The sequence below is a fragment of the Carcharodon carcharias genome, chromosome 19 (genome assembly GCF_017639515.1).
Source record: "Carcharodon carcharias isolate sCarCar2 chromosome 19, sCarCar2.pri, whole genome shotgun sequence".
Taxonomy (NCBI): Eukaryota; Metazoa; Chordata; class Chondrichthyes; order Lamniformes; family Lamnidae; genus Carcharodon; species Carcharodon carcharias.
In genome coordinates this window covers 95795969-95810963 of record NC_054485.1, presented here as the reverse complement: position 1 = coordinate 95810963, position 14995 = coordinate 95795969, and the positions used below count along the sequence as shown (strand labels likewise).

The 14995-nt window shown below is 44.2% G+C and overlaps 1 protein-coding gene across 1 annotated transcript in view; it reads left to right on the top strand.

Moving 5' to 3' along the window:
- Positions 1–7261, top strand: part of LOC121291394 — a 38130-nt gene extending 30869 nt beyond the window's left edge. The window contains exon 10 of the mRNA XM_041212496.1: positions 3103–7261. Coding sequence (XP_041068430.1) covers positions 3103–3256 — 154 coding nt within the window. The 3' untranslated portion in view covers positions 3257–7261. The remainder of the gene's footprint in view (positions 1–3102) is intronic.
- The last annotated feature ends 7734 nt before the right edge of the window (positions 7262–14995 follow it).

The following is a 14995-nucleotide window of genomic DNA, read 5'->3' as shown; positions in this document are numbered from 1 at the left end:
TTATTTGTTCATGGGATGTGGGCATCGCGGGCTAGGCCAGCATTCATTATCCATCCCTAATTGTCATTGAGAAAGTTGTGATGAGATGCCTACTTGAATCGTTGCAGTCCCTGTGGTATTTGGGATTTTGACCCAGCAATAGTGAAGGAATGGGGATATACTTCCAAGTCAGAATGGTGAGTGGCTTGGAGGGGGACTTCAAATGGGTCTGCTGTCCTTGTCCCTCTAGATAGAGTTGGTCATGGGTTTGGAAGGATTCCTAGCCACAGGATTGCTTGACTCTGGCCTGCTCCTGTAGCCACAGTATTTATATGGCTAGCCCAGTTCAGTTTCTGGTCAATGGTAACCCCAGGACATTGATAGTGGGGGATTCAGTGATGGTAATGCCATTAAATGTCAAGAGGTGATGAGTAGATTGTCTTTTGTTGGAGATGGTCATTGCCTGGCACTTGTGTGGCACAAATGTTACTTACCACTGGTCAGGCCAAGCCTGGATATTGTCACAGTCTTGCTGCATTTGCACTTGGACTGCTTCAGTTTTATTACATTGTCCATAATAATGTTTATCATTAAACCTAAATGATATGGTATACAAAAAAAAATGACAAAACTTATCAAATGTTGATGAAAGTAATGAGGTGGATGTTGTCTATATGGATTTTAAGAAAGCCTTTGACAAAGTAGCACATAAAAGGTTAGTTAACTAAGTTGAGGCTTGTGGAATAGAAGGATTAGTGTCCAGTTGAATAAAAAAAATAGCTTGAGGTGAGAAATCAAAGAGTCATGGTAGATGCTTGTTTTTCGGGCTGGATGATGGCAGACAATAGAGCTCTCAAAGGATCAGTGCTAGGACCGCTGCTTTTTTTGCTATTTATAAATGACTTGTATCTTGGAAAATTGAGTGGAATTTCAAGATGTTCTGATGATACCAAACTTGAGAGTGCAAGAAGTGAAGATGATACAAATTGCCTTCACCATGACGTAGATAGGCTGGCAGAATAGGCAGGCAAGTGGCAGGTAGAGTTTATTACAGTGAGGTCTGAGGTGATGCATTTTGCGGAAGGGGTAGGGAGAAGGAATTTAAACTTAATGGCACAATTCTAAAGAGTGTGTGCAAAAATCGAGAGACCTGGGTGCATTTCTATCGATCTTTGCTAACCACTCTGCCAATATGTCCTGCCACCTTCAAATCTTATGGAATCTTGGGCTTCCTAAATAGAACCATTGAACACAAAACCAGAGGAGCTATGCTGAACCTTTATAAAGGTCTGGTTAGCTCCCAACTCGAGTATTGCATCCAGTTCTGGTCATCACACTTTAAGAAAGATGTGAAGCTACTTGAGAGGGTGCAGAGGAGATCTACCAGAATGGCTCCAAGGAGAAAAGGGTTTCAGTTTCTAGGTATATTGGCAAGGCTGAGGTTGTTCTCATTGGAGCAAAGGAGATTGAGGGGAAAGTTGATAGATGTGTACAAGATTATGACAGACTTGGATATCTAGACAAGGAAAAACTCTTCCCATCAGCTAATGGTATATGACTGGGAGACACAGCTTTTAAGATTCTGGGTAAGAGATACATGGATGATGTGAGGAAGAACTTATTTACGCAGTGAGTGGTAATGACCTGGAACTCTCTGCCCATGAGAGCGATGGGAATGGAAGCAATCAATGATTTCAAAGGGAAACTGGCTGGGAACTTGAAGGAAATAAACTCACAGGACCACAGGGAGTGAGCAGGGGAGTGCGACTGACTTGATTGCACCATAGGGAGCTGACATGGACTCGATGGATAGAATGGCCACCTCTTGTGCTTTAAATGACTTTGAGCTGGACTTTATCGCACTCCGCTGGGCATGTTTTCAGCAGAGGGGCACATAAAATATAGCTAGTCCGCAGCCATCCACCCACCCCCTGACTCAGTCCCCATAATGTGATAATCTGGCAAGCGCCAAAATGAGCAGCCCGCCCGTCATTCTTAAAAAAGATAACGGACATTTGAGGTTGTGAACAAGCCAATTGACCCAAATATTAAACAAAAGCAGAAAATACTGGAAAAACTCAGCAGGTCTAACAGCATCCTTGGAGAAAAAGACAGAGTCAACGATTCGAGTCCATATGATTCTTCATCAGAGCTGAAGAAGCTTCAGAGCTCTGAAGAAGCTTCACACAGAATCGAAACGTCTTTCTCTCCGCGGACGTTGTTTGACCTGTTGAGTTTTGCCAGGCATTCCCTGTGTTTGTTTCGGATTTCTAGCATCCACAGTATTTTGCTTCGGCCCAAATATTCCGCTGCCCAAGCCCATAATACGGCTCTGTGGGCAGGCGGGCAAGATTCAGACGCTGTTTTTCAAATAACTTTATTTATAAGTGGGCATCAGGTGGCACAACACATCCCCCCACCCACTCCTGCCCAACCCACCCTCACCCCCCCCCCCCCCCCCCCCCACCCCCCACCATAAAAGATGTCCCTTTTGTCCCTTTGTCCCTTCCGACCTCGCCTCCGAACTTGTCCTCCTCCCTAGGGTGCCCGATCGCTTCCTGTCCCCAAAGTCCAGGTCTTATCTCAGTCTGAGATTCATTGCTCTCCTTGTGCTGCTGGTACAGCTACAGCCGCCAACCAATCAGATTGGCCAGTAGTTCTTGAGAGCGGGACTTCCTCCCACCGAGGGGTGGAAGTCGCAGCTCAGGTAGCTGAGATAAAAAATAAACAATACCTGGAAAAACTCAGCATCGGCGGAGAAGAGTACAGTTGACGCTTCGAGTCCTCATGACCCTTCAACAGCGTTAAGTAAAAATTGAGGCTGCCCGGAGCACAGGATTGCTGCAGGGGAACCTTTTTCTCATGTTGCTCGCTTTGAAACCAACTTTTGCAATATATTTTGGGGGGTGTGGCAAGCAATATGCCTCCCTGTAAAGCTCATTCCTATGTCTAAAAGGGAAACACTTTATTGAAAGTCTATTTTAATGAGACAAATCAAATATATATTAACAAGTCTTACTAATTGGTTTTGCATTTATTAATTTGATCGAAAAAGTCAACTGTTTTCAGACATTTTAATTCACTATTTTGTCTTTATTTTCTTTACCTTCAATTATCTCCAAGATCTATTTTAGGGAGTGTTCATGCTGTGAGTAATCTTCGCAGCAAAGAAAAGCCTGAACCGAGGGGCACTGTCACCATTGAAGAACTGCTTATTGGCAGCAGCACTGCTCCCCAGGAAAATTGCCTTAAACATTACGCCACTGCTACTATTTAAAGGCAATATTGAACACATGAGAAACAGCACTTTAACTCTGCAAGGCAGACTGTTCTGAGACTTTGTGCAAGCTGTGGGGTTCACAGAGGATGGCTCATCAGAAAATAGCAGGTGCCTTCCCTACAATTTTTGTATCCATTAGCATTACTCTTAACTAACCTCCTCCACCCTGGTTAGTCTTCCCTTCCTGCTTCTCTCTCTCTCTCGACTCAATAGGCCATTATCTCTCTGTCTTTCCCTGCTATTATAACGGGGCTGGGCCTATTCTGGCACTTATCACTGTGTTGTCAAATTATAATCCCCAACTGGCCTATCCTTCTTTGGCTGTCTAGCTGCTGAGTTTTCCTGCCAGCCCTCTTCCAGTGCTGGTATTCGCAACATCCCCAAACACCTGGACTCTAATGAAGGATCAACTATCACCAATCCTTTCTGTGTTTCCCTTCAGAATGCCGCTTTACTGACAAACCAAGTCTTTTGCCATCCAAAAGTTTATTGCCAATTATTTGTATTGATATCCTGGTTTGTCAGAAAGTTAGCATATAGGTACAGCAAGCAATGAGGAGAGCAAATGATATTTTGGCCTTTATTGCAAGGGGAATGCAAGTTTAAAGAAGTGTTGCTAGTTTCCCAGGACCTTGGGGTGACTACAAGTGGAATATTGTGTGCAGCTTTGTTCTCCACATTTAAGGAAAGATATACTTGCACTGGCAGGAGTACAGCCTCACCAGATTGGTCCTGGATGAGAGGGCTGCCCTATGATGAAAGGCTGAGGTGATATTCTTTGACATTTAGAAAATTGAGAGGTGATCTCATTGAAATATTTAAGATTTTGAAAGGCTTGACAGGGTAAACACTGAGAGGCTGTTTGCCCTGACTGGAGATCCATAACTAGAATCTAGAACAAGGGGGTGCAGTCTCAGGACTGAGATGAGGAGAAATTTCTTCACTCAAATGTTTGTGAATCTTGGAAATATCTCTATTTCAGAGGATGCTCCATTGTTGAATATATTTAAGGCTGGGATAGATTTTTGGTCTTTCAGGGAATCAAGGGATAACCGGAGTAGAAAGATAGGCAAAGTGGAGTTGAAGCCAGAAATCGGCTGTAATCATATTGAATGGTGGAGCAAGCTGAACATGAAAGATTGGTCTTCTCTTGATCTAATTTCTTGTGCTCTTATATCAAAAGCCAGTTAAAAACAGTTGGCAACAACTTTTCCTTTACTGCACTTGGCTGTATGTTCGACCAGTTGACCAGATTTTAAGAGCATACTCATCACCAAATTACACCAATTTCAACTCCAAGTAGCTCACTTTCCAACATTTTCATTTTTTTTACCATTTAGGTGCCACTTCAAGTCTTTCTGTTCATACACTCCCTCAAACTTTGCACTGAGAAAATCCTCGTCCTCTTGATTTGAACTTTCATCTTATTTCTTTTTCTTTATCGCCTCTCACATCATTGACCTCCTGTCTGAAACCTCAGTTTCCCTATTTTCATGGCCATCCCCTCGACCTCATCACCTCCTATTGAATCCCTACTCATATCTTCTCAGTCATTGACCAGAAGATTTCTGATTCCTTTCCGTGCTGCTCTCCTAACCTCTTTCAAACCAATTCCTCCTGCAACTATCCCATAGACAAGTGCTTCCCCCAGTGAATTCACAGCTGTCCAACATTTGGCCCTCCATTCGCTATGATATCTCAATCGTTGTTGACTGGCTCACCCCTGCTCTCACCTCCCCCTCTAAACATATGTCCCCATATAAACTTCCACTGTCCCCTGTTGCTGTTTTCCTCCCAGTATAAACTACATTTTTACCACCTGAAGTCCAAGAGATTGCAAGCTTCCACATGGCCATTCCACACAGCCATTCACAGCCAGAGTACTGGAATGCGTCACCTGAAAGTGTGGTGGAAGCAGATTCAATAGTAACTTTCTGAAGGGTGTAGGATAAATAGTTGAAAAGGAAACTTGGCAATTCTGTGGCCAAAGAGCAAAGGAGCGAGGCTAACTGGGTAGTTCTAAGAGTGAGCCAGAACAGGCTCAGAGGGCTGAATGGCCTCATTCTCCACGATATATGATTCTATCTGGCTGGATCACGTCACACTCTACTGAGCTACACTCTTCTTTACTCACACTATCCATTATTTGAGGGTCATCCTGATGGGCAAAGCTTACTCCAGGTTTCAGTTTTCTACGAACAGCCTGTTTAAGTGTTTTACCACTCCGCCCGTCCCCGCAAACCCACCCCATCCCTGCACCCTCATTTCTCTCAGCAAGTGGAAACAGCTCCTGCATTTCTTTGCTATAGTTTGAATCCATCCATTCAGCTGTTTCTTTTGTATCCCCCCTTTAAGCCAACAATTCCCCACAACTTCTTAACCTGCTATTTTCCCATTTTCCCCTCCCCTATGCCGTCTCCAGAGCCAATGGAGTTTGCTTCCTCTCACTCATTTCAACTAAGCTTTTGACCATTCAGGTTCCTTTCTTGACCCCAAGTGACATTGTAAATGATTCTCTCTGCTCTGACTCTTGTCTTTTTTCAAAAAACAAATATCACTGCACCCCTCTCCCCATTCCCCCATAACCCCCAGAATAAAAGATCACCTTCAAATCCCCTTTTCCATGATCTTCAATCTTAACTTCCTTTACATAGAAATTTGCCTTGGATGGTGGTGTAAAACAGGAGGTATTGGATCCACAGCATGTCCTTCCCAGCATCTGGAGTGGAACAGAATATTAATCAATAGGATTAAGTATCAGGAGCTGTGTGTACTGGGCAGCTAAGCCACTAACCCCTGTTATACACCACACCCAAGCAAATTTCAACCCACTAAATCCATGGGACCATGGGGGATCTCCCTTCTTCTCTAACCTTCATCAATATAAGCTTTTGCCACTCTTCCCAACCCTCTCTCTCTCTCTCTCTCTGATTTTGGCCTCAAGCATTACTCCACTCCCTGCAGGCCTCCACCCCCATCCATTTCACCATTCATGGAAATGCCTTCAGCTGGCAAATCATTAAAAATTTCCAAATACCCTCAGCTTCACCTTTAACAACTCCATTCTGACTTGCCTTATAGCCTACACCTGAACCGGCTTTTGGTGATCCCTCCAGCACTATCCTCTTTTGGCTCAGTGTCTATTCTTTTTGTACTTGAAGTGCATTAAAGCTATGAGGTAAACACAAGATGCCAATTTTTCAACAAACCACCCTCTGGCGATAGCTCTAAATCTCAGAAAATTCTGCCAAAAGAGTTGATTCGTAGCAAGATTGGTCTGCTTAATGAAAACCCTCTTTTTTTTATTTCGTATGAAGAAATATTACTTAAGTGAAACACTTCTTTCGTTTTTTGACATTTATTTAAATGCTTCCTTCTGAAATGTTAACAAGGCATTATTTATGCTCTGTCGCTGGGTCATACAGATTCAGCCATTTATTTTTATTATTGTTCCTTCTCGAGCTGTGGGATTTTCTGGCCAAACCAGCATTTAGTGATTATCCCAAGGTGCACTTGAGAACTATTGAACTACTGTAGCCTTCCATAATGATGTGAAAATAGTAATTATTTGAAGTGCAGGAAATCAGTTAGACCAGCAAGGGATAAAATCTTGGCGTACGTCATTTGGAATTTGTTTGGATGACATTTGTTTATCTTTCTCACGTGTCGATGCAGACTCGATGAGCCTCTTCTGCACTGTGTGGTTCTGTGATACAGAAGTTAATTAAGTTCTATGGTGGGGTTATATTTTAACTTTCGTGTAATTGGTATATGTACATTGTCACAAACAGGTGGAGCATAATAGGTAGCTCCCTGCCTTTGAGCCAGAAGGCTCCAGGTTCAAGTCCCACTACAGGACTTGTTGGCTACAAACGTACACAGCCCTCTCTCCCCTGTCCTGTCTGTGTGTTGCATAGAACCCTTTGCTGAGTCCATCAGGAAGGATCCAGACATAAGACAATCCCAGGCAGTGGAGGCACTCGGGGTAAAGCATCGCAGTACATGGACGATGTCGCCGTCTTCTGCTCAGATCCACTGTCGGTGCACAGAGTGATCCACATCTGTGACCAGTTTGAACTGGCCTCGGGAGCCAAGGTAAATCATGGCAAGAGTGAGACCATGTTCTTTGGGAACCGGGCTGACCGTTCCTTTGTCCCCTTCACCTGAGGGTGCTGGGGATATGGTTCGCAGGGACCGGGGCATGCATTAGAGACTGGAAGGAGCGAGTGGCTATGGTGGAAAGAAAACTGGGCGTGTGGGAGTGACGCTCCCCCTCCATGGCAGGTAAGAACCTCATCATCAGGTGTGAGGCGGTCTGACTGTTGCTATATGTGGCACAGGTCTGGCCCAATGCAGACTCATGAGCGATGGCGATCACCCGAGCCATCTTTCACTTTACCTGGAGGTCAAAAATGGATCATGTGCACAGAGATGCGATGTACAAGCATCTAGATAAGGGGGGAAAAATGTGCCCAACATTGCCCTCATCCTGATGACCACCTTTATGTGTGGCTGCATCAAGCTGTGCATAGATCCTCAGTACGCACACACCAAGTGTCACTACGTGCTGATGTTCCACCTGTCCCCGGTGTTGTGAAGGATGAGTCTGGCCACGCTGCTGCAGAACACTCCAAGAAGTTGGACTGTGCCGTACCACCTGTTCCTCGTGGAAAGATTTATGCAGAGAAACATCTTTGACCACAAGTCCATCAGGAAGTGGTCGACACGTAACATCTTAGAGGCCCTGCAGGAAAAGGAGATGGTGGATCCTGTCAGATGGTTCCCCGAGCAAACTGTCAAAGTCATTTGGCAGAATGCCTCATCGCCAGAACTTTCCAACAGGCACCAGGATGTAACGTGGCTGGTGGTGAGAAAGGCCCTCACCGTCAGATCCTTTCTTCATGCCAGGAGTCTCACCCTGCCTGCACGTTGCCCTCAAGTGGGTGTTTTTTTGGGGGGGAGACTGTTCACCTCCTGGTGGATTGTGCCTTTGGCAAGAAGGTCTGGAGAGAGGTGCAGTGGTTTCTGTTGAGGTTCATTCCGAGCAGTGCTGTGACACAGGGCTCTATGCTCTATGGGTTGTTTCCAGGGACACACTGAGACAAACATCAACTTCAGCTGGAGGATCGTCAACTTGGTGAAAGACGTTCTTTGGTCTGCCCAAAACTTGTTGGTCTTGTAGTGCAAAGAGTTGTCCCCGACCTAGTTCTGCAGAATGGCACATTCCAAGTCCAGGACTACGTGTTGAGGGACACACTAAAGCTTGGGGCAGCTGCCGCAAAGGCACAATGGGGAAGGGGCACTGTCTAAGACCTTTCTGCCATAGTGAACCAAGGGGCTGGGAAAGGTATAGCCACCCTCGCACTGTGTGTCTCACAAATTTCCACTGTATGTATCATAATTGTATTGAAGTACCTCAGTGCAACATGATGTATGTCAATAACTTAAATACCATTGCACTTTCTGTAATAACCATGTTGAAATGCCTGTAATATTCATTGATTGTATTGAAGCACCTCGTGCTCCCTGTGTAAAAGTTGAATATGGTTGTACTTTTTGTAAAGCCATTTTGAAATGTTTTATAATGTTCTCTCAGATATTTTATGAATAAAGTATATTTTACCCAAAAAAGGAACCCAACCACTGGTGCGGGCAAGCCTTTGGTGCTAGTCCCCAGCCTTGATCAATGGGAAGGGCTTGTGACCAGTTGTCCAATGTTTTACTTTATCATAGGATGTGGCCATCACCAGTTAGGCCAACATTTATTTCCCATCTATAATTGCCCTTGAGAAGGCGGTGGTGAGACTCCTCCTTGAACTTCGGCGGTCCATGTGGTGTAAGTTCACCCACAGTGCTGTAAGGAAGAGAGTTTGAGGATTTTTACCCAGTGACAGTGAAGGGATGGTGATATAGTTCCAAGTCAGGGTGGTGTGTGCCTTGGAGGGGAACTTCAGGTGGTGGTGTTCCCACATGTCTACTGTCCTTGTCCTTCTAGATGATAGAGGTCACAGGTTTGGAAAGTGCTGTTGAAGGATCATCGGTGAGTTGCTGCAGCACATTTTGTAGATGCTACACACTGCTGCCACTGTGTGTTAGTGGTGGTGGAGTGAGTGAATATTGAAGGTGGTGGATGGGGTGCCACTCAAGCAGGCTGCTTGGTCCTGGATCGTGTTGAGCTTCTTGAGTGTAATTGGAGCTGCACTCAACCAGGCAAGTGGAGATTATTCCATCACACTCCTGACTTGTACCTTGTAGATGGTGGACAGCTTTTGGGGAGTCAGGAGGTGAGTTACTTGCTGCAGGATTCCCAGCCTCTGACCTGCTATTGTAGTCACAGTATTTGAAGGGTGATCAACCAGCATTGTAGGGACTCTAACATGCAGAAAGATGAAAGAGAAAGGAAGGTAGGATTGTAAATTAAAGAGGGTCTGAGAAATGTATAGAGAGGCAGTTTTAAGGATTATTTGGATTCACAAAGACATCATGTACTGAGCACATGACTATAACAAATTTGAATCCCCAAGAAAGTCATCAGGTGCATGGGGGAAAATGGGAAAACATCAGATTAGGAAGATTGGGGGAGTTGGGCTAGAGGGGCGTAAAATAAAAGAAGCAGCTGAATAGATGGATTCAAATTTGGAAGCACAGAAATGCGTCCACTTTGTGTGCGAAATGAAAATGTAGGGTGGGGCAGAGGGACAAAAGCACTTAAGCAGCTTTTCCAGAGTTTTCTGATTATATTTCAGATTTCCAGCATCTGTAGTATTTTACTTTTACTTAAGCAGGTTGTTGGTAGAAAAGTGAAATCTGGGCTACACATATGGAATATCTGCAAGTAATGGACAGTGTCAGTCAAGAAGACCGAAGCTCATTAGAGCTTGATGCGGTCCAGCCAGATAGAATCCTACATCACAGTGAAGGGGGCCATTCAGCCCATTATGCCTGTGTTGGCTCTTGCATAGAACTACGCAATTAGCCTCACTGCCTTGAACTTGGCCCCAGAATTGCAACGTTTTTCCTTTTTCAAGTATTTATCCAATTCCCTTCAGAAAGTTACTATTGAATCTGCTTCCACTACCCTTTCAGGTGACAAATTCCAGTAATCTGGCAGTGAATGGCTAAGCTAATCATGCATCCAGTATGTGGGAGCTTGCAACCTATTGAACCTCAGGTAGTAAACATGTGGTTCACACTTGGAAGACAGCAGGAACAGGGGATAGTGCAAGTTTATATGGGGGTGTATATTTTGAAGCAGAAGGTGAGAGTAGGGGTGAGCCAATCAACAACTATTGAGATATCATAGCGAATGAAGGGCAATATTTGGGCAGTTCCAGGGAAAGCACTGGTCTGTGGGGTATATACAGAGGAAGTGGGTTAAAGGAGTTTTGGAAAGAAGCAAGAAGAGGAGTCAGAAACCTTCTTGTTAATGACTGAGAAAGCAGGAGTAGGGATTCAACAGGAGGTGATGAGATTCAAGGGATCGCCAAGGAAACTAGGTCATTTCAGTTGTGTTTTACTCTGTCCTACCTTGATCCAAGTTCATCTCTCTCTCACACACACACAAACACAGAAAAAGATTAAATTTGCTGCTGATCTCTGAAGGAAACTGTTTGGTGAAGTATCCCAGTTAATCAACAGGAACTGTTGATTCCAAGTGGGGAAGGAATATTTGCCTTGCAATTTACACTTTATACAGGAAGAAGCTCTGAATTGGTGCAGAGAATATCCACGCTCTGACTGATGCTCGTTTTCTTGTTGAGTAAGCAACCTCTTACAAGATTCAGGCTGAATTCATGGGTACAGTGCTCTGACATGGGGAAATTCATCACTGGAGTGGAGAGAGGGTGGAGGGAAAGTGTACAGACCCACATCCAGATAATAAGGATGATATATTTGGGCATTGTCTATTACAATATATGAAAACGCTTGGTTGAGGAAGAAGGTGGTGAAAGAAGAGCTGAGCTTCAAGCACAGAGCAGAATTCATTAAGGTGAGGACCAGGGAATGAAAGGAAAGCTGAAAAGCTTCCATGTAGTCATGCCTTTCAGAATGTCCAAACGCACTTTGCAACCAATGAATCATGTTTACAGTGCAGTCACTTGTAGGAAATGCTTCAGCCAATTTGTAGGTTCAAGGTCACATTGACATTTATGGGATCTTGATGTTCGCAAATTTGCTGCTTTATATTCTACATTACAACAGAGATACGTTTCAAGAAATACTTGGTAGGCTGTAAATGACTTTAGGGGTTCCTGAGTTCATGAAAGGTGCAGTCAAATAAAATTATTAAAGTTAACCCACAAACGTCCAGTGTTACAGTCAGATCTAACCTGGTACTGATACAAAAGCAAAATACTGTGGATGCTGGAAACCTGGAATAAAAGCAGAAAAGGCTGGGAATATACAGAAGGAGTTTGATAGCTTAATATTTATCCACATAATTTTGCATTTACCATGTTCTTGCCCAATCACCCAACATGTCTATATGCTTTTGCCGCCTCATTGCAATTTCATGAGTTTACTTTCCCTACTAAATTTGTATTGTTAGCAAATGTGGATACGTAACAATCCATCCCCTCATCTAAACTATTAATATAGATTGTAAGGCCCAAATACTGATCTTTGCAGTACCCCTAGTTGCAGCCTGTTAATTTAAAAATACCCCGATTATTATTACTGTTTTTTATTCATTCAGCAATCCTCCATCCATGCTAAAATAATGCTGCAAATCCCACAATCATTAATTTTGTGTAAGCACCTCTTGACATCTTACTGAATACTTTTTGAAATCCAAATACACTGCATCCATTGTTTCTCCCTTATCCATCCTGCTAATTATATCCTCGAAGTACTCCAACAGATTTGGGAAATGTGATTTCCCTTTCATGAACTTGTTTCAACCCTTCTCACACAAATTGTTACTTTCTAGGTGTCCTGTCACCACATCACTAATAAAAAGTTGTATGAAGCATTTAGCCTACAACTGGTGTTAGGCTAACTGTTCTGCAGTTCTCCTCTTCTGTCCTCTTCCTTTCTTAAATAGCAGGGTTATATATCCACCTACTCTTCGGAACAGTTCTAGAATCTATGAAACTGTGGAAGATTAATGCTAATGCATCTACTATCTCTAATGCTTCTTCTTTTAAAACCCGAAGATGCAGGTTGGCAAGCTCAGGAGATTTTGCACCACAAATGAATGCGACTTATTCATTGTTTTTAATTCTTTCATGGGATGTCAGCATTGCTGCCAACGTGAGTATTTGCCACCAACATTTAATTGCCTGTGAGAAGGTGGTGGTGAACTTCTTTCTTGAATGATTGTAGTCCACTTGGTTCAGGTACACTGTCAACGCTGTTAGGAATGGAGTTCCAGGTTTTTGACCCAAAAACAGTGAAGGAACAGTGATATGTTCCAATTTAGGATGAAGTGTGACTCAGAAAGGAAGTTGTAGTTTGAAATATATCCATATACTCTGTCATTGTCATTCCAGGTGGTAGAGGCCACGGGTTTAGAATGCACTGTCAAAGGAGCCTTGGTGAGATGCTGCAGTGTAGCAATTGTCTGCTGTCGGTGGGGGGAGAGAATACTTATCTAGTGGATGGGCCGATGATCAAGTGTGTTGCTTTGTCCGGAGTGATGTTGGGCACTTTAGGTGCTCTTGGAACTGCCGTCACCTAGGCGAGTGGAGAGTATTCCATCACACTTCTGACTTGTGCCTTGTAGATGATGGACAGGCTTTGAGGATTTGTTACTGTTCACAGAAATCCTGGCCTCTGACCAGTTGTTGTGGCAATTTAAAAAATAGTTACAGTTTTGTTCAATAGTAAACCATAAGATGTTGATGTTCTTGTGTTCAGCGATGGTAATACTACTGAACATCAAGGGAAGCTGTTGGTAACCTATGTGTTCAGCGATGGTAATACGACTGAACAACAAGGGAAGATGATTAAAATTTCACTTGTTGGTGGCGGTCATTGCTTGGCACTTCTGTGGCATAATTGCTCCAGCCTGAATGGTGGGCATGTTGCATTCAGACATGGGGCAAAATTTTCTGCCTACCGGGCGGGCGGGGAGCCGATCCCTGCTCACCGGCGACAAAATTTAGCCCATGGAATACTTCAATATCTGAGGAGTTGTAAACGATAGTAAACATTGTGCAATCATCAGCAAACATCCCCAAATTCGATAATGCCATTAGGCAGATCTGTGACATCATATTTCTCAGCTCCCGCCTTCTTCAAGCCGTGACTCAGTTGCCGCCTTCTTAAATCTGTGGCTCAGTTCCGGCCTTTTCAATCTAGGCCTCCGTCCCCGCCTTTTTCAAACCGTGCCTCTGTTCCCGCCTTTTTCAATCTGTGCCTCAGTTCCCAGATTTTTCATTCTGTGACTCAGTTCCCGTCATTTTCAATCTGACTCAGTTCCCGCCTTTTTCTTTCTATGTCTCAGTTCTCGCCTATTTGAATCTGTGCCTCCGCTCCCGCCGTTTTGAATCTGTGCCTCAGTTCCCGCCTTTTCAAATCTATGACTCAGTTCCCTCCTTCAATCTGTGCCTCAGTTCCCGTCTTTTTCAATCTGTGAGTCAGTTCCCGCCTTTTTCAATCTTTGCCTCAGTTCCCTCCTTTTTCAGTCTGTGCCTCAGTTCCCGTCTTTTTCAACCTGTGCCACAGTTCCCGCCATTTTCACTTATGACTCAGTTCCCACAATTTTCAATCTGGGCCTCTGTTCCCTCCTCCTTCAATCTGTGCCTCAGTTCCCAACATTTACAATCTGTGCCTCAGTTCCCTCCTCCTTCAATCTGTGCCTCAGTTCCCGCCTATTTAAATCTGTGCCTCAGTTCCCGCCTTTTTCAATGTGTGCCTCATTTCCCACCTTTTTCAGTCTGTGCCTCAGTTCCTACAATTTTCAATCTGTGCCTCTGTTCCCTCCTCCTTCAATCTGTGCCTCAGTTCCCGCCTTTTTCAAACTGTTCCTCAGTTCCCGTCTTTTTCAATCTGTGCCTCAGTTCTTGCCTTTTTCAACCTATGACTCAGTTCCCGTCTTTTTCAAACTGTGCCTCAGTTCCCGCCTTTTTCAGTCTGTGCCTCAGTTCCCACAATTTTCAATCTGTGCCTCTGTTCCCTCCTCCTTCAATCTGTGCCTCAGTTCCCACCATTTACAAGCTGTGCGTCAGTTCCCTTCTCCTTCAATCTTGAGCCTCAGTTCCCGCCTTTTTCAACCTATGACTCAGTTCCCTCCTTCAATTTGTGCCTCAGTTCCAGCCTTTTTCAATCTGTACCCCAGTTCCCGCCATTTTCAACCTATGACTCAGTTCCCTCCTTCAATTTGTGGTACACTTCCCGCCATTTTCAATCTGTGCCTCAGTTGCCGCCTTTTTCAAACGGTGCCTCAGTTCCCGTCTTTTTCAATCTGTGCCTCAGTTCCCGTATTTTTCAATCTATGACTCAATTCTTGCCTTTTTAAATTGTATAGCAAACATTTACCTCGTTCTTACATATTTGCAATACAGACAGTGTATTAGATATTGACGAGCATATGTATGAAAAAACGTACTGACAGCAGGGCTACAGGCTGCCCGGTTGGACGCAGTACACTGAGCCATATGAAACCTTTAATTGTGAAAAGGCGGTGGGCAGGGGTAGGGGAGAGCAGAGGCCCTCGATCTGGTACCAATCGCCCTCTCATAGAGACTCCCTCCCAGAAGTACCACAGTGAACTATTTTGGGACTCTTACTGAC